At 61.3% G+C, this 23,293-nt stretch overlaps 1 protein-coding gene across 1 annotated transcript in view; it reads left to right on the top strand.

Annotated features, from left to right (window-relative positions):
* Positions 1 to 4,626: 4,626 nt before the first annotated feature.
* NIBAN2 (niban apoptosis regulator 2) overlaps positions 4,627 to 23,293 on the top strand; it is a 45,922-nt gene continuing 27,255 nt past the window's right edge. The window contains exon 1 of the mRNA XM_051854992.3: positions 4,627 to 4,822. Within this exon, the coding sequence (XP_051710952.3) occupies positions 4,768 to 4,822 (55 nt within the window). The 5' untranslated portion in view covers positions 4,627 to 4,767. The remainder of the gene's footprint in view (positions 4,823 to 23,293) is intronic.

The raw sequence follows: 23,293 nt of genomic DNA, 5'->3' as shown, positions 1-23,293 counted from the left end.
CCGGCGCCCCGACCGGGACTAGAACCCGGTGTGCCGGCGCCGCAAGGTGGAGGATTAGCCTATTGAGCCACGGCGCCGGCCCTAACTCTTTCAAATAAATAAATAAATCTTAAAAAATAAAAGTTAAGATTCCTGTTACCTTTAAAAAAAAGACACCCGTGGAGAAGTCTGCGTCCCGTATTCAGTCGCTGGGTTTGTCCTGGCTCCGCTCCTGCCTCCAGCTTCCTGCTGATGCACACCTGGGAGGCAGCAGGGATGGCTCAAGGACTGGGTTCCTGCCACTCGGGGTCTCCGGACCTGGACGACTGAGCTCCTGGTTCCCGACTTCTGCCCCCGTTGGGGGCTGATACAGGCATTTGGGGAGTGAGCCAACTGATGGGAGCTCTGTCCTTCTCTCTCTCTCAGAATACAAACGTGCATTTAAAAAAAGGCTCAGCCTAGCAATCTCCCTACTAGAGCTGTACCCTCGTTGGCGCTGGCCTGGTGCAGACGGTGAGGCGTTGGGTCCTGGCCTCTCTGCTCCCCATCCGGCTTCCCGCGGATGCACCTGGCAAGGAAGCAGAAGGCGGCCCGAGTACTTGGGTCTGTGCCACCCCTGTGGAAGACTAGGACGGAGTTTCTCGCTCCCGGCGTCGGCCTGACCCCAGACGCGGCTGCTGCAGCCACCTGGGGAGTCAACCAGTAGAGGGACTTCTTCTCATCTCGCTCCCTCTCACTGTCGCTTTGCCTTTTTAAATAAATCTTAATAAAGTCATTTGAAGCATGCTGACTGGAGGCAGGGTATGGCCGAGCTGGCCTGCTACAGGGGGCCAGACAGGGAAGGCACTCTGGTGTGGGTAACTCTAGCTGACGCCTGAGGATGTCGGGCAGGGGGGTGCAAGACAGAGCGGGAGGATTAGGATTTTGTACGCCCCTAGATTGTACGGCGTGTGGCTGGGTGGGAATGTGAAAGTCCAGTCTGCGCAGAGGGGGGTGAAGGGAAGAGGGGGCAGAGGCTGGCGGGAGCCCCAAATGCCATGCTTAGGGGTCTGACTGTGTCTGAAAGACAGTGGGAGCCACAGAAGGTTAGAGGCAGCGGGAGGACATGGTGCCGTCTCTGGTTTGGAATAATCCATGTGGCAGGGAGGCCAGGAAGGGGCCTGACAGTTGCCCAGGATGGGCGTCACGGGGCTCCAGCAGAGGAGCTGGGAGGAGGTGACGGCTCGGCCACTGGAGGAGCAAGGAGAGAGCTGAGGAGGCAGAGGCCAAGCGACAGATGGGACAGGCTGGGCACTGTGCTTCCTCCCAGCCCAACAGTTAATACAGAGGGGAGGTCCGGGCCCGGTGCCAGGGTCCCTTCTGTGCAAGGGGCCATGCCAACAGGGTAAACAGAGTTGGACACCCGATACCCCTTAGAAACAAAATCCTGATTCATTCACACTCCCGCTGTTTACTGGCCCTGTTTGTTTTTTTTCCTCCTGGTCTATTTCAGGTCCGACAGGTTTGTGGGGAGCTGAGGCTCCCAGCCAGCTGGGAGGGAGCTGGACCACACGGCACCGCGGGCGAGGCAGGGCCCCTCCTCCTTCCTGCAGGGCGAGGAAGGGATCTTGGCCTAGGCCCTGCTGAACCTTCAGGGGCAAATCCCTTCCCGTCTCTGGGCCTTGGTCCAAGGCCTGGCTGCAGCCCTCGGCGGGCGCCGTGCCTCTCCCAGGCAGCTACCCTTCTTCACCTTTGAGTCCCTGGTTCCAGATGTGCCGAGGGTGGAGGCCGCTGGGCAGGAGCCACTTCCTGACCAAGGACTGATGACTCAGGGGCTGTAGGTGGCATCCCTGTTCAGGAGGGGCAGGCCCGGCAGGTGAGCCTGGTGAACCGATAGGGCCCCGCCTCCCCTCCTCCCCAACCCTGCTGTGGGCCTGCAAGGGGGCCTGAGAGCCTGGTGGGTGGGGACCCCAGAGAAGCAGCAGAGACGCCCTCCGAATCTTTCGCCTTGCCCAGCTGGCCTATTCTTGCTGTAGAAAGAATTCTTACAAATTAATAAGAAAAAAAAAAAAACACATTCCAATAACCAAGCAGGCAGAGGGTGTGAATTAAAAGAAAACCACAAAGGACCCATAAATATGTGAAAAGCACGCATCACAGTGGCCTCGAGCAGGGCGAGCGCTCCCCACGTCCTCGGCCCAGAAACCCTCCCCTGTCTGCCTGGAACCCTTCGTGGCACTGATGGCTGTGCTTGGTTTTCTTTGCTAAAAATAAGACAAGCAAAAAACCCTTCACTCCCCTCCCACCCAAAGACCATAGCTGGCCTGATTTATTAGCACGTAGTAGAGAGCTGAGAACTTTTAAATAACTTTACAGTCTTCCCAGAAAAAAAGTCATAAATGTCAGTCCTGGACACGCAATTTACCAACCCACCAGGAAGTCAGCCCCAGCGCTGTGGCCTGGGGCCGCACCGACTCATCTCCCTCGCCTGACACGCCCTATCCTAGAGCCTCAGTATGGGTTCCTGTGTGCAGCCAATGCAATGTATATTATGTAAATTTTTATTTATTTGGAAGGCAAAGAGATGGGGAGGGGAAAGAGACAGATAGGCAGACGGACAGTGAAATCTTCCAACCACTGGTTCACGCCCCAAATGCCTGCAACAGCCAGGCTGAATCAGGCCAGAGCCAAGAGCCTGGGACTCCATTCAGGTCTCTCTCTTGTGGGTGACAGGGACCCAAGCCCTTGAGCCATCACTTGCCACCTTTCAGGGTGAGCATTAGCAAGAAGGTAGAGCTAGAAGCAGAACCAGGACTTGAACCCAGGCTCTCCGATATGGGATGTGCACATTCCAACTGATGGATTCACTGCTATACCAACCTGTCCTAGAATATCATTCTAAAAATCCTTGCAGCAATTTAGTCAAGTGTAACATAGACATGGCCGGGGCTGGCGCTGTGGCGTAGCGGGTAAAGCTGCTGCCTGCATTGCCGGCATCCCATATGGGTGCAGTTTGAGTCCCAGCTGCTCCACTTCTGATCCAGCTCTCTGCTGTGGCCTGGGAAAGCAGTAGAAGATGGCCCAAGTGCTTGGGCCCCTGCACCTGCGTGGGAGACCCAGAAGAAACTCCTGGCTCTGGATCAGTACAGCTCTGGCCGTTGTACCCTCTGGGGAGTGAACCAGCGGATGGAAGACCTCTCTCTCTCTCTCTCTCTTTCCCCCCGCCTCTGCCCATTCTGGGTGCCCTGTGAAAGCTTCCTGCTCTTCAAAGCCAGCCCTGTGCCCGCTGTGCCCACACCCAGGAATGCTGCTCTCCAGGATCTGCTGTCAGAAGCTTTGCCTCTACTCCCGCCTCCAGAGGGTCCCCTATACTCCTGGGGCAGGGACCGCGACGCAGAGTGGAGGGACAGGTTCATTTATCGAGAGGACCACCCTGTGCCTGCGATCTCATCTAATCCTCCCAGCAATGCCTGCTGCCCTCGTCTGACCGAGGAGGACACTGAGTTCAAAGAGGCATGGCCACTTGTCCAGGGCCCTCGAGGGCAGGCAGCGTGGACTTCCCGGCCTGTCCACCCCTGGTGTCTTGTGGCTCCTAGACAGGTGTCAATCATGTGAGTGGTAAGGGAGTGAGTGCCTGCATCGCTAACTGGTGCCAGAGCTCCCTCCCCTGGTGCTGGCAGGCCTGAAGCACAGGTGGTCCTGCTGGCCAGTGCCAGGATCACCACTTTCTGCCTCAGGTCACGGTGAGAGCCAAGAACCGTCCCAGAGCGGGGTGGGGTGCGCAGAGAAGTGGTGAGGTCCCACTCACCCCGAGTAACCAAGGGGCTGCTGTTGGGGTGCAGGAGAGGAGATGTGGGCCTCAGCACCCCTGCAAAGCTTCTGCCACCCCAACTCACGTCCAGGGGTCTGGCATGTCGGCTGTTAACCTGACTCCCGTGCCAGCCTGGAAAACACTTCTCCTCTGCTCCTGTGACCCGGCCGTGCCCAGCCCTACAGGCCAGGACCCAAAGTCCACGCCTGCTCCAGATGGTGTCTCCTAAACTGTAAAGTGCCACTACTATCTGCTCTGACTCCCTGAACTGCCCATTCGCCGGGTCTGCTTGGCAACTGGGGTCCTGCACCTTTGGACCCGAGCCCTCCTCATTCTCCCCCACACCCCCCCCCCGCCGCCGCCCCGTCCTTCCTTCCCACCCCCCACCCCCGTAACTATTGTGCAAGACAGGCCGGCACACCTGGGCAGGTAGGATCAAGGCCAAGGATTTCCTGAGCGCGGGCGGCAGCGGGTAGGCGGGGGCAGGGCGCAGGGCGCGGAGAGAGCGGGAGGAGCCGGGCGCGGATTCCTGCGCGACGGCCTGTCCCCCACGTCCTCCGAAGCAGGGAGTCTCTCGTCTGGTGCAGGGAGGGGTGACACCCAGGCTAGCTCTCCCCGGGGCACCCCCGGGTCTCTCGGATACCCCCACCAGCTCCATCTCGTGCTGGGCTCGGGCCGGACGCGGGGCTCTGCGCCCGTCTCTCCCGACTCCCTCTCTGGGACCTTCCCTTTGTCTGCGACTCCCGGGCGGTCCCCGCGTCCCGGGCCCTGCGCCCCGCCCGCGCGCGGCCAGGAGGGGGCGGTGCCCGGGCCGGGGGCGGGGCCTGGTGGGGCGGGGCGGGGCGGGGCGCTGGGTCTGGGCCCGAGCCGGAGCGGAGGCCGCAGCCGGGGCGGCGGGAGCGGCGGGAGCGGGGTGGCCGGGCTCCATGGCGCCAGCGGTGTCCGCCTGAGAGCGCGCAGCGGCGAACGGCCAGAGCGGGCCGCGGCTCTTCCTCGCCATGGGGGACGTGCTGTCCACGCACCTGGACGACGCCCGGCGCCAGCACATCGCAGGTGAGCGACGCGGGGTTCGGCCGCGAGCCCCGGGCCACGCCCCCACCGCGGCCCGCCGAGCTCGCCGCCGGGGCGGGGGTCTCGACCGAGGCCTGGGGCGGCACGGGAGCTGGTGGGGACCGGGTCCCGCGTCCGACCTTGTTCTCTCCGAATCTGAGCGCCACTTCCCGCCCGCGTCGGAGCCTCTCCTTCCCCCTCTTGAGGGAACTCGTTCCCCCTTGCCCTCAGAACCCGGCCCCGGAGGACACCCCCCCAACCCACTACCCCAGGTCCAGCTGTGGCAGGGGTCGTCGCCTGCCCCCCCCCCCAACTCCGGATGTCCGGCCCAGGCTCATTCCAAGCCCACCCTCTGTCCTCTTTGGAGTCCTGCACAGCCAGCGCGTCCTGACCATCCCCCCAGCTGTCTCGGTCCCTAACTTGCCCTGGCCCAGTACACGTGGCTGAGGCTTCCAGGGGCTGGGCCTGTTAGGGAAGTCGGGGTGCGGGGTGCACTGGAGAGGGTGGGGCCCCTGCCCTGGCCCAGACACAGGAGGGTGCTCCTTCAGACAGTCCTGCCCAGCCCAGGTTTCTCAGAGGGGCAGCTGTCGCCAAGGCTCCTGGGCAAGGCTCCTGGACTCCTTCCCTGTCCCACCCCCCTCACTGCCCCAGTGCCTTGGGGAGGCGAGGTGGGATCTCAGACTGCCTGGAAGCAGCTCTGGCTGACCCCTCCCGGCTGCCCGTGGAGCCCCGGCATTTGTTTCCCAGATGTGTGATCTCGGACAAGTCTCTTAACGTGCCGGCGCCTTGGTTTTCTCTTCCCTGAAATGGGATCAGCGATGTCTTCCCTATGAGTGGGTCGGGGGACGACTTCAGTGAGCTCATTCCTGGCGCTTGCTCAGCACGGGGCCTGGCGCAGAAGGAGAACTGATCCATGGGGTGCTGGGCAGTGGGGGTTTGGGCACGGCCCGTGGAGACCGGAGGCAGTTCCTGTTGGTAGCACTTGCCTCTCCCTGTGCAGTGGGCCCTGGCCTGCGTGTCTGCCCTCACTGATTCCGTGTCCCTGGGGCATGTTCTCCACGCTCTCTTGAGATTAGGGACCCTTGAGAGCAGGGACCAGGTGTTCCTTCACCCCCTGTCCCCAGGTCCCAGGCCTGCTGGGCGCAGAGAAGGTGCTGGTGTGACCGCAGTCCTGGGCCTTTGGTTCCTCTTTGCTCCCGGCCTGGGGCTGGGCCCAGGGCTGGGGATCAGGCAGAAACGGGTCCGCCCCTGGGTAGCCTCTCACCAGTTGGGGGTTAAGTCCTGGAAAGCCTCCTTGGAGGACAAGGCCTGGTCTCTGGGAGGAGGAAGGGCCGGGGCGGAGTCTTCCTGTCCCCTCCCTGTTGGTGGCAAACTCCTGGGGCTCCATAACAGTCCCTCCATTCACAGCCTGCTGTCTGGGGCCCCTCACCCGGCCCGGGTGGGGTGTGACGGCCCGGGTGGGGTGTGGCGGCCCGGGTGGGGTGTGGCGGCCTTCTGTGGGGTTTTTCCTCCCCAGCCCGGCTTCTGGGCTGAGAACTGCCAGCCCTGTCCCCGTGGCCGTCTCTCAGGGGCGGGCACTGAGCCCGCACAAGGTGGAGTGTGAACCGGTAGAGCGGACTGGCCCTGTGGACGGGGCTGAGTGGGAGGGGGTGCCCGGGAACCTGCTGGCTCTGCTGGAAGCACTTCGGGGCTATTAATAACCCTCTTGGGATGCCACACATTCCAGGTGCAGGCTCACCTGAGGGGCTCCTGCCACGAAGGGGTGGGAGCGCCCTCCCTGTCTCCAGGAAGTGAACTTTGGAGATCTGGGTCGGAGGGGAATGGGGCGGGCGTGCCTCTGCCACCCCCAGCCACCTGTGCACCCTCTCGCCCCGCCCAGGGAGCACTGGGCGCCTTCAGAGGAGACAATCAGAAGACCAGAGCCCTCCATACCTGGAGCCTGGTTCTCCACCTGGGAGACACCAGCCTTGGGAACCTCCCTTCCCACGGTGCCAGAGCTCCCAGGCCTGTTTGGGTTCTGCGGCTTGGCCCGCATTTGTGCCCGCCGCGAGCAGGTGAGCAGGTGGATGCCAGCCTGCAAGTCCTGGCAGAGGTCAGGCGCGCTCCTGCCCAAGGTGCTGTTTTGCTGCCACGGCACCTTTCATCCCCGGGTTTCGGAGCCCCTGGCAAGCAGGGGCTTGTTCCCGCACCAGCAGCCCCACGGAGCTGGTGGCGAGCTGATTACCTACTAGGTACCTGCGGGAGCCTTCGTGGAGGAAGGCGCCATGGCCCTGGGGGCCCAGAGGCCTGCATATCCTCAGACTGGCGAGACAGGCAGGGGTGCGGTTTCCCTAGCTGCGAACCAAAGCATGGGTGCCCTGGATGGCTCTGCGGGCCTGGGGATCCCGAATTTCCCTATTGAACCCCTCCCCACACCAGGTCCAGACACAGCCTGCTGGCAGGGTGACCTTGGGCTCTATCTTAACCCAGGTTTTCTTATCTGTAAAATGGGAATAATAACAGTGGCTCTCTGCTAGGCACTGTGGGGGAGGATTTGATGAGATAAGGCGGGTAGGAAGCTCAGCCCAGCAGCTGGCCAGGGACTGCCTCACAGACAGGTGCTGTGGGTACCGGGGCTGTCCTTAACCTTCTGGTGGGGGCTCCAAGTGGGCAAGGAGATCCGCCCATGTTTGGGGTCCGGAGGAGACCGCTGCAGCTGTGGTTTGGGCCCTGTTTCTCTGGGGGTGGTCTGGGGCCAGGGCGCAGCCTTTTTTTTTTTTTTTTTTTTTTAAGATTTGTTTATTTATTTGAGTTACATATAAAAAGGAAGAGAGAGAGAGAGAGAGAGAGAGAGAGAGAGAGAGAGGTCCTCCATGTGCTGGTTCACTCTCCAAATGGCTGCAACGGCTGGAGCTGGGCCAGGCTGAAGCCAGGAGTTGGAAGCTTCACCCACATTGGTGCGGGGACGCACATTAGTGGGGAGCTGAATCGGAAGCCGAGAAGCCCGGTCTCAAACCTGGATGTCGGCGTGCAGATGGCGGCTTTACCGGCTACGCCACGGCGCCAGCCCCCAGAGTGCAGCCTTGAATCCTCCCGTGTTTCCTGAAGCCTCGGTCCCTGTGTTCCTTCCGTCTTGGTGATGGATGAGGGCTGCTGAGGGGGTCTGGAGGGTGGGTAGTGGTAGGACTCGGGCAGGTGGCTGGGAGGAGAAAGTGGAAGTGCCTGGGCCCCCAGGTGGGTTCTGAGCGTTACCGGGTTAGCTGCACGTGGCCTGAGCCACAGAAACCAGGATGTAATAGGTGAGGGATGCGGGGTGTTGTGGCCCCGGCAGGAAGCTTGGCTCTGGCTGGGGTGGGGTGGGGATCCCCCTTCTGTCTCTAGGAAGCTTGGGGCGCCTCGATCCTTGCCGGCCTTGTTAGCTGAGAGTGCTGGGAGGGAGTGGGCCAGTCCCTGCCCTCCTCTGCCCCTCCCTGAGGCGGGGCTCACCTTTCCCTCTGGCTTGTTGTTGTTGTTTTAAGTAGCAGCTTTGTTGAGACAAACCTCTTCTACGCAAAACCCACCCACTGCAAGGGTGCACCTCAGTGGTTTTCAGGGTATTTACGGTCTCATGCCTGTGCTACCACCCTTGGCAGTCACCCCTGTGTCCCCCATGTCATCCCATGTCCAGGCAGCTGCCACCACCTGTGCCTAATTGCAGGAGTAGTGCTCTGACGACGAGCCCGCCCCTCCCCGGAAGAAATCACTTAGCTTTGGGGTGTCACCGTTTCCATACACACCTCTCTGTGTCTATACTAATATCGCTTTGTTTATTTATTTATGATTTATTTATTTTATTTGGAAGGCAGAGAGAGAGAGAGAGACAGAGAGAGGTCTTCCATCTGCTGGTTCACTCCCAAGATGGCCGCAACAGTCGGAGCTGTGCCGATCTGAAGCCAGGAGCCAGGAGCTTCTTCTGGGTCTCCCACACAGGTGCAGGGGCCCAAGGACTTGGGCCATCTTCCACTGCCTTCCCAGGCCATAGCAGGGAGCTGAATTGGAAGTGGAAGTCGAGCCGGGACTGGAACCAGCGCCCACGTGGGATGCCGGCACTGCAGGCGGTGGCTTTACCTGCTACACCACAGCGCCGGCCCCTCGCTTTGTTTATAATAAGAGGCCCTGTTCCACATTCTATGGCTTGATGTTTTTTGCTGGGCAGTTCTTCCCAGGGCAGGACTCAGTCCACCTCATTCCTTTGTGGATTCCTTTCTGTGCCTGGGGCCGTGTGTTTACCCAGTCCCCTGTTAGTGGACAGTTGCGTTGTGTCCAGGGTTTTGCCAGCATTCTCTGTGCTGTGTGAGCTTCCTCAGGCTGACGTGCCGCTCTGAGAGTGGCCTCGCAAGAGAACCTTGGGAGTGTTCTGCTATGTTGGACGGTAGCCTTTGAAAGGCGGTGGCCGGTGACGCTCGCGGTACTGAGAGTACCAAGAGGCGTCTCGGTGTTGGTGGGATCACCCTGTCTGACAATCGAGTATGAGAAAAGGGGCTGGCCCTGTGGTGTAGTGGGCTAAGCCTCCACTTGCAGTGCTGGCATCCCATATGGGCGCCGGTTCGAGTCCCGGCTGCTCCACTTCCCATCCAGCTCTCTGCTATGGCTTGGGAAGGCAGTGGAAGATGGCCCAAGTGCTTGGGCCTCTGCACCCATGGGGGAGACCCGGAAGAAGCTCCTGACCCCTGGTTTAGGATTGGCCCAGCTCTGGGCGTTGCGGCCATTTGGGGAGTGAACCAACAGATACAAGATTTTTCCCTCTGTCTCTCCTTCCCTCTCTGCCTGTAATTCTACCTCTCAAATAAATAAAAATAAATCCTAAAAAGAGAGAGAGAGAGAAAGAGAGAGAAAGTTTACTTACTGGGCAAAACAAGGATTACCTTCTCCTGAGCTGAGTTTAATGATCTACCTCTGCATACTTGGGGAGTGAATGTGGGTGCCATCCCTCCACCCCAAGGCATGACTTCCCGATCCAGAGACACCAGGGTGGCCGGAAGCAGTCCCCGGGCCTCCTGGGCAGCTGCCCCCTGCCGAGGCCTGGGTCAGCCCCTGGGGGTGCAGTGGCCAGGGACCGCGCTGTCTCCTGTGTCGGGTCTTACATAACGTGCTTTTGTTGGCTCTGACCCTGCCCTGCCCTCCATCCAGCCTCCTCTGGGCCCTTCCAGTCTGTTCCTCTTCCACCGCGGTGCCCTGAGCGCCGGCCTCACCCCCTCCGAGCTGCCCCGGCCTCCTCGGAGGGGCCTCCCGCCTCACCCCGCAGTCCTTCCCACACACGCTGCCAAAAAGAGACCTTTCTAAACCCAAACTGGGCCAGGCCCGCCCTCCCTGCCGCCCGAGGAATGAAGTTGCAAGACAAGAACAGGCGTCAGTCATCCGCTGCCGTCCCGCGCGGGCCGCTTGCTCCTTTAGTGCTGCTTCCCCTGTGGGTTTATGTGGGGCCTGGCTGCCACCGTGACTCAGGCGTGTGTCTTGCCTGTTTCATAAACGCTCGGTAATAAACGTCTCTCCCAGGTCCTGCACACTGCCCTGGAGGTGCTCCCGGGGCCGCGCTCAGCTCCCGAGCCTCTGCCCTCACGCTGGACGTGGATCGTTTCATAGACGCTGGGTTCCTGGTCAGCTTCCCTGCGGAAGCCAGACTCAGCCCTGCTCCCCTCCCCCTCCCCCCGCTGCCCCTTCCCCCACAGCCTCCACCCATCTGGGCACACAGAGGCTGGGAGTCCCTGAGCCCTGGAGCATCCGTCCTGCGTCCTGGGAAGATGCCCGGATGTCCACGGCCCCGGGTGCCTCCCCAGCCTGCAGCCCGCAGGGGCAGATACCCTTCGGGTGTGGGAGTGGTGGCTGCTGGAGGAGGGCGAGGCAGTCTCGGGCTGTGAGCTTGGTCATCATTTAGCTGAGCGCTTACTATGCGCCGGCCTTGCCTTCGCTGTGTTCTGGCCTCAGGGGCAGACCGTGGGGAAACAAGGCCTTAGCTATTCAAACCGTGCTCTGTTGTGACTGCATAGTTCCCGGTGGCCAGACTGGGCAGGGGGCGAGGTGGAAAAGGCCCAGGAAGAGAGGCGGGGGTGGGGAGGCAGGGAGAGGTGGGGCGGGGGGAGGAGCCGAGTGGGAACAGAGCAGCATGTGTCAGAGGCTGCCCCTAGGTTGCACAAATAGATCCCACCCCGCATTACTCAGTCTGGGGCGCACAGTCTCTCTTTGACTGGTCCTGCCTCCACCGGCCACCCCCTCCTCCTCCGCAGGCCGGGCTCTGACTCACTTCGCCCTGGGTCTCCCAAGGCATCCTCCTGCGGTTGCAGAAATTCCTGAGCTGCTTTTTCCTTCCCCTGCCCCAGGAAGAAGGCTCTAGGGCTGGGCAGAGTTTTAAGGGAAGGAGCGGGGCAGATGCCTCAGCTTAGGGCTTCCAGGGTGGAGCCAACGGGCCCTCTCCCGGCGAAATGTTAGGGCCTGAGTCACTGAGAACGCACAGGTCTCAGAACCGGAGGGACAGGAAGTGCTTGCCCTGGAGGGCTCCGGTTCTGCCGCCTGGGATCCGGTTCTGCCCCCTGGGCTCCGTCCTTTTTTGGAGCTGGGCTTCCTCTGGCCCAGAGAGGTGAAGGGAGCCGCCCGGTGACACAGTGGATGGCAGGTTGGCAGAAGCAGGGAGCCCAGGGGCTTCTGGGCTCTGCCGCCAGGTGGCCTGGTGTTTCCGGCTAGCCGGTCACCTTCTCTGAGCCGGGGGCCCCTCTGGGGTGAGGAGGACAATTCTGCTTCTCAGGGCACCCAGTTCGGCGCAGCACGGGGCTGCTGGGGCTGCGGATGCAGTGAGGGACAGCCGCTGTGGTCGTCACTTTCCTGGGTAGACTTTGCACCCAGGGACATGCGCCAGGTCTGTCCCGTGGCCCCTGCAGCCCACCCAGCACCTGCCGTGTGCCCGGGAAGCTGGCATGCCTCTGTCTGAGGGGCACCAGCCGCGGCCCTGGGCATCTGGAGCGGCGGGATGGGCGTGTGGCTGCACGGCCGTCAGTCGGTCCTCGCATCTTCTGTCGCTTGGCAGACTTGAGGCTCCAGCCTGGTCCTCCCCCTCTGTGGCCTCCAGACTGCCTGCTCTTGGGATTCTCTGCCTCTGAAAATCCCTCCCTAGGGCTCTCGCGCCGCCTTCGCAGGCAGGGCTGGGTGGGCAGCTGTGCAGACCCGGAGCTCCGTGCCTCTGACGCCCGCCAAGCAGGTGACAAGCTCTGGCCCCAAATGCACTTTGTCGTTCTATTCTTCGTTCAACCAACAAGTGCCCGTGTGTGCCAGGCACGGTGCTGGGCTCCAGAACAAGCTGATGCCCAGACTCGTGTGGGGGCTGTCTCTCTGCAGGGCGAGGAGTGTCCCCCAAGGGAAGACCTTGAGAAGGTGCCGGGGGAGGCCGACTGAGTAGGGGAGGGTGGGCCATTGGATAGAGGGATGGGGGTGCGGATGCAGCCTGGGGGCTGGCCTTGGCGCGGAGGGGGCCTCTGGGGAGGTTTTGGAGGCATTTACAGGCAGAAATGGCCCAGAGTTGGGGGTGGCCAGCTGTGCGTGAGGGCAGATGGGGGGAGGTGAGCCCGGTGGTGCGAGGCCGGGCCTGGACCAGCAAGGCGGAGGGGGCACAGCGGGGGACGTGTGCATGGGGGACAGGGACAGCCCTCAGTGACCGCAGGTGGGGCTGAGGTCCTCTGATGTCTGTCACCCGTGGCCCAGCAGGTTTATGAGGGCTGCCCCTCCAGCCAGGGGTCCTGCAGTGATGGGAGACTCCGCCCCTTCCCCGCCATGGGCGGAGCAGGAGAGGGCTGGGACCCCGGGACCTGGTCTGAGCTCCTGTCTCCAGCGCCCGTCATCTGGCAGATGCCGGTCCTTCTCTGGGCCCCAGGCCCCTCATCTGTAGAGTGGGCAGAAGAGAAGTGGGCAGGTGCAGGGAGGAAACAGGGAGATGATGCTGCCAGGGCGCTTGGCCTTGCAGGGAGCGTGGGCTCGTGGGATCCTGGGCTGTGACCGCCATGTGCAGACCTCGGCAGGACCTGGGTGAGGGAGCCCCTGTACTCACGGTATCAGAAGTGCAGGGCGGGGTCCAGGGTGCTGAGTGCAGGGCCCCGGCATGCCCCTCCCCTCGCCTGGCCACAGTTCCAGAACTAGACTTGTGAGCCTGAGCCTTGATGGATTGCTGTGTGACTCGGGACCGACGCTGTGCCTCTCTCTGCTCCTGCTTTCCCACCCACTGAAGCTGCCGCCCCGCCTCCCATGGGGTCCGGCTGGCTTTGTGAAGCTTGCGTCTTCCAGGATCCAGACAGTCACCCCCGAGCAGGGGGCTCCCCCCACTGCCTGTGTCCCACCTGCCGCTGATGCAGCCACCTGCCGGGAGCCATGGTGGGTGCAGGCTGGAAGCCCGCGCCCCGGGGCCGGTGCCAGGTGGCCTTTGGCAAGTCCTTCCTCCTCTCTGTGCCTTGTCCTTACTCTGTCCATCTGTGCTATGGGCATGAGGACGGTCTCCAGGGCTCTTCCTGCTCTGATCTCTTGGGAGCCGGTGGGCCTTGGGCTGCCTGGAGGACCCTCGACATGGGGCAGTCACACTGTTGAGGGCAGTGCGGGGCACTGGGGCGGAGGCAGAGACGCGAGCCCTGATCTCACGGAGCTTGTGCCAGCCCAGAAGGTTCCATCAGGCTGGCCGCGCTGTGGTTCTGGTTGCAAAGACAATGGATCTTTATGTTTGCGTGTTGGTTTTAGACACCCGCCAGCCCTACTCAGGAGGCCTTGGCTGTGGCTCTGGGGGAGTCACTCTCCTTTGCAGAGTGCGGGCTGTCGGGAACAGACGGGGTCCCTGGCTCGGAGGCTGTGTGGATGCCGGGAGGAGCAGGCCAGTTTCCGCCGGCCGAGGTGCTGGGCAGGGGCAGTGGCGTTTGAGCTGAGATCCCCAGGGAGCTGGCTGTCATTGCGCCCCGGCCTGTCAGGGACAGAAGGCGCGATCCAGACATCCTGAGGGGGTGAGTGACAATTGACTTCTGTTTTGCTCCTTCTTGGTGCTTTTCTTGTTTAATTTTCTTATAAAAAATGTGATTTACTTGAAAGGCAGAGTGACAGAGGGAGGGGGAGACAGAGATCTGTCTGCTGTTTCCCTCCCTGGACGGCTGTAACGGCCGGGACAGTGCTTGCTGGGAGGTGAGGGGGAAAAGGGCACAGCTTAAGCTTTGGGGAGACCAGGCCTTGCTGGGCTGTGGGGCCGGGGCTGCCCTGGGCTTGCTCACGGTCCCCTCGGGCTGACAGAGCCCCGGCCTTGAGTTAGGGCAGCGGCTACTCAGGGGCAGAGCCTGTCCCTCCTAGCCAAGAAGGCCTCTTGGAAGTCAGCTAAGCCGTCCCTGCACCCATTGCGTTTCTGGGTAAACTGAGGCCCAGGAGGAGGAAAGGACACACCCCAGGGCCTCACGGCAGCACAGGAATCCGTGGCCCCGCCCTCTCTGACTCCTTGCCCCTCAGCGTGGACGGCCCCAGACAGCCCAGACACGGTTAGGGAGGGGGTAATTGGGCTGGGCAGGGCCCAGAGGTTATAATTTGGAAAACTGAGTAAACAAACAAGTCCTGGGTGAGAGAAGCAGGCCCTGTGCACGCGCAGACACTGAGCTGCTGTGTCCCGCTGCGCCACACCCTCCCCAGGCCCCCTCCCGAATTTAAGGCTGCCAGGAAAAGGGGAGGGGGTGGAGAGCGCCCCCAGGCTCAGCTCGCCCTGTGACTTTGGGCGAGGGCTGTCTGCCCTCTCTGCAGGCGGGGGCGACCGTTCTTGGCCGGGAGCGGGGCGTCTCCCTGCGCACAGGGCTGCCTCTCGGCGACCCGGACCCGGACCCGGACCCGGACCCGGCGTCTGTGCAGGCCGGGCGGGAGCAGCTTCCCTGGTTTTCTGCTCCGACTGTGGCTCCGTCTGAGAGCAGCAGCTCAGGTCTGCTCTGACGCGGCCTGCTGGGCCCGGAGACCCCCATGCCCTTGTGTCGGGGGGTCCCACAGACTTCTGTATCCTCCCCTCCTCCCGCAGTCTCCTGTGTGACTCCTGGGTCCAGCTCTGTGGGCCGTAGGTGGTCTAGCCTCAGTCCTGTGTGGCCTGGGGGGACTCCCGTCTCCACTCTGGGGCCCAGTTCCCCCCTGCTTCAGTGGTGGGGCTGGCGGAGGGCCTCCTTCAGAACCCCCAGGAGCTGTGCCCTCGAGGTCACGTCCCAGACCCTAAAGGCCCTGCAGAGCCAGGCCGGCGGGGGGAGCACCTTCCCTGGGCCCCGCCTCCGCAGCCTGGCTCCCGGCACCCCTTCTACGCGGTTCTCATGCCTTTATTTCTTGCCCCCAATTTATTTTCATTGTATTTGAAAGGCCTGGAGACAGAGCTTCCGTCTTCTGGTTCATTCCCCAGATGCCAACAATCGCTGGGGTGGCGCCAAGCCGAAGCCAGAGCCTGGGATTCAGTCCAGATCTCCCATGTGGAAGGGAGGGAGCCAAGTACTTGGGCCACCCTCCTCTGCCTCCTAGGGAGCTCATTAGCAGGAAGCTGGATCGGAAGCAGAGCCAGGATTCGAACCCGGGGCTCTCAGGTTGCAACGCCAGCATCTGAAGCGGCGTGTTCACTGCTGTGCCAAACGCCTGTGCCGTGGCCCTCATCTGTGCCGTGACCACCCAGTTGCTCATCTACCATGGGCTCCCTTGGCCTGGCGGCCGGTGTGGCCTTGAGAACAGCCTGACCTCGCCGGCCAGGGCTTAGCCATGGACGGCTGCTGTGGCTCCTTCTGCCGGTCTCCGGCTGCACAGAGAGCGACAGGAGCGCTCCGTTGGGTGCAAGGATCATGGCATCGTGTGTGTAGAGGGGAACAAAGGCACACTCATCAATAATCAATACCGTATCAGTGATCAGTAGTATAATACTTAGCAAGTGTTGGCGCGAGTGAGCTGGCTATCGGGTGAACGGCTCGAAGCCATGGGGTGGCTCTCTCTCTGCGTGGGGGCTGGCAGGTGCAGGGTGTGGGGAGCAGGTGGATGACAGGGCCGGGGGGCAGATTCACGCAGGTGCTGGGGGCCTGGGGCGCTGGTGGCCGAGAGGTGTGGGCCCGGGTGCCTGAGCGGCACATGCCTGCCCTGCCGGCTTCCTGCCTGTATTCCTCCCGCGTGACTCACTGCTTTCCAGGCCTTTGTTTTCGTCCTTGAGCCCTGAGGGTGAGGCCGGGAGAGGTCAGGCTCAGGGCCTCTCTCTTGGACAGGCGACCCTCCCCCCAGCTGGGTTCCTGGCCCTTCTGCAGCCCCTGTGTGACAGCAAGGGGTGGGACCCTGGGCCCTGTGCCAGGTCAGGTGCAATTGATGAGCACCTACTGTGTGTTTGACACTACGCTGGCCGCTGAGGGCTCAGCCAAACCAGGCTCGCCCCGCCCCGCCCTGCAGGGCCCCTTGCCCGGCAGAGACTCCTGGGATAAGTAGTTCCCAGCCAGTCGTTAATGGAGCAATGGTTTGAGCCCAAACTGCTGTGAAGAAGTGACGCGTCCCCAGTCCTCCCAGCAGGGCCTGGGCCAGAGGAGACACGAGTTCCCGTGGCCCAGCGTCTGCTACGTGGATGCGAGGGTGGACTCGGGGCTGGACAAGCCCCTTCCGCCCTCGGTGCTCCATTCTGTGTCACTCGTCTTGGAAGGGTGCTGGGTCAGGCGTGGGTGGGCCATCTTCTGGGTCTGAAATATTTATTCATTCATTTATTTATTTGAGAGGCAGAGACAGAGAGAGGGCCCTTCTACGGATTGGCTCCCCAAGTGCCTGGGACAGCCGGGACCAGGCTGGACTGGAGCTGGAACTGGGGACTGAATCTGAGTCCCCCAGGTGCGTGGCAGGAACCCAGTTTCTTGAGCCAACACCGTGCCTCCCAGGGTGCATCAGCAGGAAGCTGGAGTCAGGTGCAGATGCAGGAATGAGCCCAAGAACTCCAGTGTGGGGCCGGCGCCGCGGCTCAATAGGCTAATCCTCCGCCTGCAGCGCTGACACCCCGGGTTCTAGTCCCAGTCGGGGCGCTGGATTCTGTCCCAGTTGCTCCTCTTCCAGGCCAGCTCTCTGCTGTGGCCAGGGAGTGCAGTGGAGGATGGCCCAAGTGCTTGGGCCCTGCACCCCATGGGAGACCAGGATAAGTACCTGGCTCCTGCCTTCGGATCGGTGCGGTGTGCTGGCTGCAGCGCGCTGGCTGCAGCGGCCATTGGAGGGTGAACCAACGGCAAAGGAAGACCTTTCTCCCTGTCTCTTGCTCTCACTGTCCACTCTGCCTGTCAAAAAAATAAATTAAAAAAAAAAAAAGAACTCCAGTGTGGGACATAGGCGTCAGCCGCTAGGCGCAGCACCCAGCCCTCGTCGTCTGTAGGTGAGCGTTGGGACTGCGTAACCACAGGACAGGACGGGGTTGGTGGCCCTGAAGACTGCTCTTTGTGCATCCCCAGGCAGAAATAGGGGTGCAGAAGCGCTGTGACAGCCAAAAAGGACCCAAGTGCTGGATGAGATCTGTGCCGGGCTTTATCCCTGGAACCTATACTGGCATAATTACCATTCATCTTGGGTTCCAGCGGGACAGAAAGCAATGTATTAATAGGCATGGTTCGGGGCCTGCACTGTGGCATAGCAGGTAAGGCTGCCGCCTGCAGTGCCGCCATCCCTTATGGGCACTGGTTCGAGTCACGGCTGCTCCACTTCCAATCCAGCTCTCTGCTATGGCCTGGGAAAGCAGTGGAAGATGGCCCAAGTGCTTGGGCCCCTGCACTCATGTGGGAGACCTGGAAGAAGCTCCTGGCTCCTGGCTTCGGATCAGCACAGCTCCAGCCATTGCAGCCAATTGGGGAGTGAACAAGCAGATGGAAGACCTCTCTCTCTCTCTCTGCCTCTCCTTCTCTCTCCGTGTAACTCTGACTTTCAAACAAATAAGTAAATCATAAAAAAAAATTAGGCATGTTCAATGGGACAACATTTAGCCATTTAAAGTGAGCTTGTAACTTTTATGTCTAAAGGTGTATGTAGGCAAAGAAAAAATATGGAAGCAGATTCAACAAAGTTTAGATAGAGATTTTCTTGGGGTGGCGGGCTAGTGGTTACTCAAAGTTTTTCTTTGTCTTTTTTTTTTTTAATTTTAAAGATTTATTTGTTAACTTGAAAGAGTTACAGAGAGAGAGAGAGAGAGAGAGAGAGAGAGATCTTCTATCCACTGGTTCACTCCCCAAGTGGCTGCAGTAGCCAGGCAAAGCCAGGAGCCTGGAACTCCATCTGGGTCTTCCTGGGGTGCAGGGGCCCAAGCAGTTGGGCCATCCTCAGCTGCTTTCTCAGGCGCATTAGTAGGGAGCTGGACCAGAAGTGGAGCAGCCGGGACTCCCAACAAGCGCGCTCATGGGATGCTGGCGTCGCAGGCGGTGGCCTAACCTGCTGCACCACAATGCTGACCCCGCACCACCCCCGTTTGATGAGAGCCCCGAGGGGGTGGCAAGCAAGGCCAGGCTCTGAGAGAGGGCAGGGAAGATTCTGGAAGGGGGAACTTTGAACCAGGTTTTGAAGGACAGGATGGCTTTGGGCAAGTGGAGGGAGTGGCCTGGCACAGTTACCTGTCGGGGGTTGATTTTGGGGGGGTGGGCTGCACCCCGTTGAGTCCCAGATTGAGGAATTAGGGCTGAGAGTCCTTCCCCCACCCCGGCTGGCTGCCGTAAGAACAGAATTTCAGTCCCCACTGCTGTGGGGAAGGACAGCAGCAAACATTCACTGGGCCTCCACGGCCTGGCTGCTGGGGCACCATGACCATGGGCCGGTAGGACCCTGGGGGTTCCAGGCAGTGGTGGCACTTAATCCCACGAATACAGAGGCCCTGTCCACACTGGGGCTGCAGGCTGGGTGTGGGTGGGGCATGGGCGGCGAGGCGTGGGTGGGTGGGTTCCCAGCCCACCAGGAGAGGCTGTGACGCTTTCTGTGTCCCTGTCACTGTTCACCCAGAATGTGGCTCCATTCCGCCCTGGTGTCCAGTGCTGGGAGCGTCCCTTCCGCCTGGCTTCACTGTGACCTCAGCTCTCTATTTGCCCATCTGTAGAGTGGGGATATGGGTGCGAGTGTCTCCGGCTGTGAGGGCTGCCACACCTGGTGCCGGTGCCAGCCCACGGCCAGCGGGGTCCCTGCGGGATGGTGTTAGATCAGATGGCCTGGCCGTGAGCGCTGCCCTTCCTCTCAGGTACGCTGTGGCTCCTACCTGCCAGCATCCACTACAGGCCCCATAGCCAGAGGTGTGACCTTTCAACTTTGACCTTCCCTCTCTGTCATTCTGTATAAGCAATACCTAGACATCAGAGAAAAGTCAGGAAATATAGGTAAGTAATAGAAGAGAAACGGAGACGCCCAGTGATCCTTCCACTCAGAAATAATGGTTTTTGAGTATTTTCCGGATGCACTGTTCTGTGGCCTGGGGCCCCTGCCCGCACGTGGCTGCCCGGCAGCTGGCTGACGGCTCCGGAGTACTCCATGATGCGCCACTATTCTGTATTTCAATTGTCTGATTTTTTTTTCATGGTGTCAGCATGCTATGTGGGACAGCTTTAGTCGTGTCCATGGGATTCACCCACTGTCATTGGAGACCCTGCTCCGTGTCAGGCCTTGGCGGGGCCTGGGGGTGCCAGCCGGGGTGGTGGCCATGATCCTGACATTCCCAAAGTGCGACACCAGCAGAGGCGGGGGCTAGGGGTGTGCTTGGGGGCCCAGGGAGCAGCGCTGACCCAGACTGGGAGGGCCATGGAAGGCCCAATAGAGGGGTGGCCTCCAGGGTGGGACCGAAGGCGGAAGGAGGAGGAGAGGGTTGTGGGCAGAGGGCAGCTGTGTGCGGAGAGCAGGGACTGGGGGAAGTAGAATTCCCAGAAGTCAGTGCTGCGGTTCTGGTGGGGGTGACAGCACCCCCCTCCCCACCCCCGCTGTACATGCAATGCCTGGTCCTGCTTCAAAGTCCACCACTTCTGTCCCTTTGTGGTGCAGGTGTCACTGGCCTCGCTCCTCCTAGCGGGGAAACAGGTAGAGCCTTGCACCTGCTGGGGGAGAGGCCGCAGAGCCAGGCCGGCCAGCCCCACAGCCTGGAGCGGGAGGGGCAGGCTGGAAGGAGGCCGGCTCAGCTCCGATTTCCCAGGCTCCTGCAGGGCCGGATCATCTGACAGGAGCCAAGCAGGAAGATCCTGAGGACCCGAGCTTAGTGATGCCCTTGGTGGGGGTGGCTTTGCTGCCCCTTGGGCTGGCCTGGCCTGGGATCGGAGAGCCCCCCTTCCTGGTGTCCCTGGAGGTCCTGTCCCCATGCTGGGGTTAGCCTGCCTGTCTGGGAGAGCCCCCTGTGTTTGAGGACGCCCCAGGGACTGAATGTTGGAGCTCTGGTGTGCCAGGTGCTGGGGATAGGTCACCAGCAAGATGGACAGGGCCCCTGCCCTCAGCGGGGAAATGGACGCTGACCAGTGAAATTTTTTTTTAAAGATTTGTTTATTTGAAAGTCAAAGTTACAGACGGAGAGGGAGATATGCAGAGAGAGAGATCCGCCATCTGCTGGTCCACTCTCTGAATGGCCACAGCTGGGCTGCTCCAGGTCGGGGCCAGGAGCTTCATCCGGGTCACCCTCATGGGTGCAGGAGCCCAAGCACTTGGGGCATCTTCCACTGACTTCCTGGGCACATTAGCAGGGAGCTGGAGTGCAAGTAGAGCAGCAGGGACCTGAACTGGCGCCCACATGGGATGTTGCTTTACCCTCTGTGCCACAGTGCCAGCTCCTAAGCAATGAATTATTACAGCAAAGTCTTGGTGGCTAACGGGGTTTGACCTGAGCAGAGGGACGGTGATGGCGGGGACAGTGCCTTTTGGAGCCCGAGGCTGATGGGTGGTGCTCAGGATGCGTTGATCCAGGCTCCCCTGGGCCTGCCGATGTATTGGGAAGAGACGCTGGGAGGGAGCCAGGACCTTGACGGTCCAGCACTGTGGTGTCCAGCCTCTTCCCTGGACAGACAGGGGGCAGACAGCCAGCAGGGTGAGAGGCTTATCCCAGGTCTCCAGCTGCCGTCAGTACCTGGACTCAGGGCCCAGTGCTCATAACCATGCATCACCAGCCCATTTCACCGGGGCAAGAGTGAGCCCATCCCCCCCGTCCCTCAGGGACCCCGCGCAGGGGAGCAGACACAGAGCAGAGTGGCCCATGGGTGGGGGTCGGCACAGGTGGGGGTCATGCAGGTGCCTGGAGCAGGGACCTGAGCAGATTCCTTCCTCACCTCCCCTCTGGCCCCCTCTGGAGCCCCAGGAGACCTGCGGCCAAGGGCGGGGCCCGAGCCCACCACGGGCCAGCTGCTGCGGGCCGGCCCGGGGCAGTCTTGCTGTTTGAATAAACTTTCCATTTTCTGTCTGTGTGACCATCTCCGTGCCAGGGTCCCTGGCGCTGTGGCCTGGAATTGGGTTTCCTTCTGGCCCAGCTGCAGACACATGAGGGCATTTTCATATTGGCTCATCTTCCTCCCTGCTCTTCTCTCTCTCCCTCCTCCACCCTGCAAGCTGCAGGCGGGAGCACATGTCCTGTGTCCTGTGCCCGGTGGGGGGGGGGGGCAGGGAGGGGAGCGTAGCGGGGTGGGGGAGGGAGTGGGGAGGGAGGAGTCTGGGGTCCTGGGGCAGCTGGGGAAGAAAGGACACTGACCCTGCAGGGAACTTGGCTCCTGGAGGCTTGCTGCCTGCATCTGGCCCTTTGGTGCTGGGCCACGGGGACCGGTGGGCCTTGGTTACTCGCTCTTAGCATTGGATTTTACTGGGCTCTTGCCCAGGGTCCTGCCGGTGCCAAGCTTCTCACACATTTGGTCTCCTCAATAGCTCCCTGAGGCGGGCACTATTTATGCCCATTTTATGGTTAGAATAGCTGAGGCTTGGGAGGTCATGGCCAGCGGCAGAGCTGGGTCTGCCTTGTCCCAGAGTTTGTGTTTTTCCTACCAGGCTCCCTCCATGGCCTCCTCGCCAGCTGGACCCCCGGCCTCTGCTCGCACCCCTCCTGTGCTGGGGGAGCTCCCTACCTCCTGGGGTCACCTGTCCTATACTGAGCATTGAGACCGTCCAGTGCCCCCGCTGGCGTCTGTCCGCTTTCTGTGAGTCTCTGGGAGCAGACTCCGGTCTGGCCAGGGCGTGTCTGTGCCAGGGCATCCCTGCCATCCGTTTTCCCAGGGAGAGGAGCTACTGCCTGCCTCCCTTGGCACCCCTGCCCGGCACTCCGCCCTGACCCCACACAGCAAGCCAGAAACTTGGGGCTAACGCCCTCAGTCTGAAACAGAATAAGACAAGAAAACAAGAGGAGCACGGTGCAAGATACCAGGACAGCCAGGCGCAAGGATCCCTGCCCACGTGGCGCTGGGGGGCGGGGCGGGGCTGGTGCAGCTCCCCCCATCCTGTTGGTCCCCGTGGCCTAGGGGAATCGGAGGCTCGCCCACCGCCTCCTAGGAGTTGGTGACAGAGCGGAGCCAGGACTCGGGGCCCTAGGTGTCCCCAGCGGGTGCTGTCTCTGGGGATGGTGGGCCCGCGTCTCTGTGAGCAGCGCAGTGGCCGAGGGAGGCGAGGGGGGCTGCAGCCAGGGCTGGGGTCTGCGAGGCCGGGTGCTGTGGTTGGTTTGTGCCTTTGCTTTCACAGATCTCCCTCGATGTTTCTTGCTCCACTTTGCTTTCTGATTAATTGACCTCTGAGGGAAAGAGGGGAAGGGGGCTTGGAAGACGAGACCCCAAGCGTGCCCCGCCCCCGACTGCTGCCGCTCCAGGTGCTCTGTCCGTCCCTGGTCCGTGGCCTGAGATGTGCAGGGAACGGCCATTGGCACTTGCGACAGATCTTGCCTGCACCTGCCCGCCCTGCCTGGGCCACCATCTCTAACGGGCAGATGGCATCCCATCTACTTGTCATTGTTGTCCTTGGTAACAGAGCCTGTGGGCATGGCTGCTCACACTGGAGTGCCTGGTTCAAGTCCTGGTTTTTCTGCTTCCTGCCAGTGCACACCCTGTGAGGCAGCAGGTGATGGCTCAAGCATGTGGGAGATCTGGGTTGGGTTCCTGGCTCTCAGCTTCCATCTGGCCCAGCCCTGGCTTTTGTGGGCATCTGGGGAGTGAACCAGCGGCTGGAACATTTCTCTCTGTTTCAAATACAATGAAAACAAAACAAAACAAAACAAAAACGAGTGCATACTCGGTACCCTCGAGCCAGCAAGGGATAGAGTTAGAATTTGAACTGAGCTGTGATCCCTTAACCTGCACCTGTTAACCTTAACCTTAACCTTAACCTTAACCTTAACCTTAACCTTAACCTTAACCTGCTGTTCCGCAGGAGTGCGTGGGCAGTGTTGGGGAGAACCACGGAACGCTGTCTTGCGTCAGTGCCTCTCGGCTGGCGTCTCCTGGGCCTTCTGCTTGGCACACGCCCCCTTCACCTGGCCCCTGCCCCCTTCACCCGGCCCCTGCCCCTGGTCCTCTTGGT

The sequence above is a fragment of the Oryctolagus cuniculus genome, chromosome 1, assembly GCF_051225735.1.
Source record: "Oryctolagus cuniculus isolate XC-2025 breed Fujian yellow rabbit chromosome 1, ASM5122573v1, whole genome shotgun sequence".
Lineage (NCBI taxonomy): Eukaryota > Metazoa > Chordata > Mammalia > Lagomorpha > Leporidae > Oryctolagus > Oryctolagus cuniculus.
The sequence above is the reverse complement of the archived record's forward strand: the minus strand, read 5'-3'. Positions and strand labels throughout refer to the sequence as shown.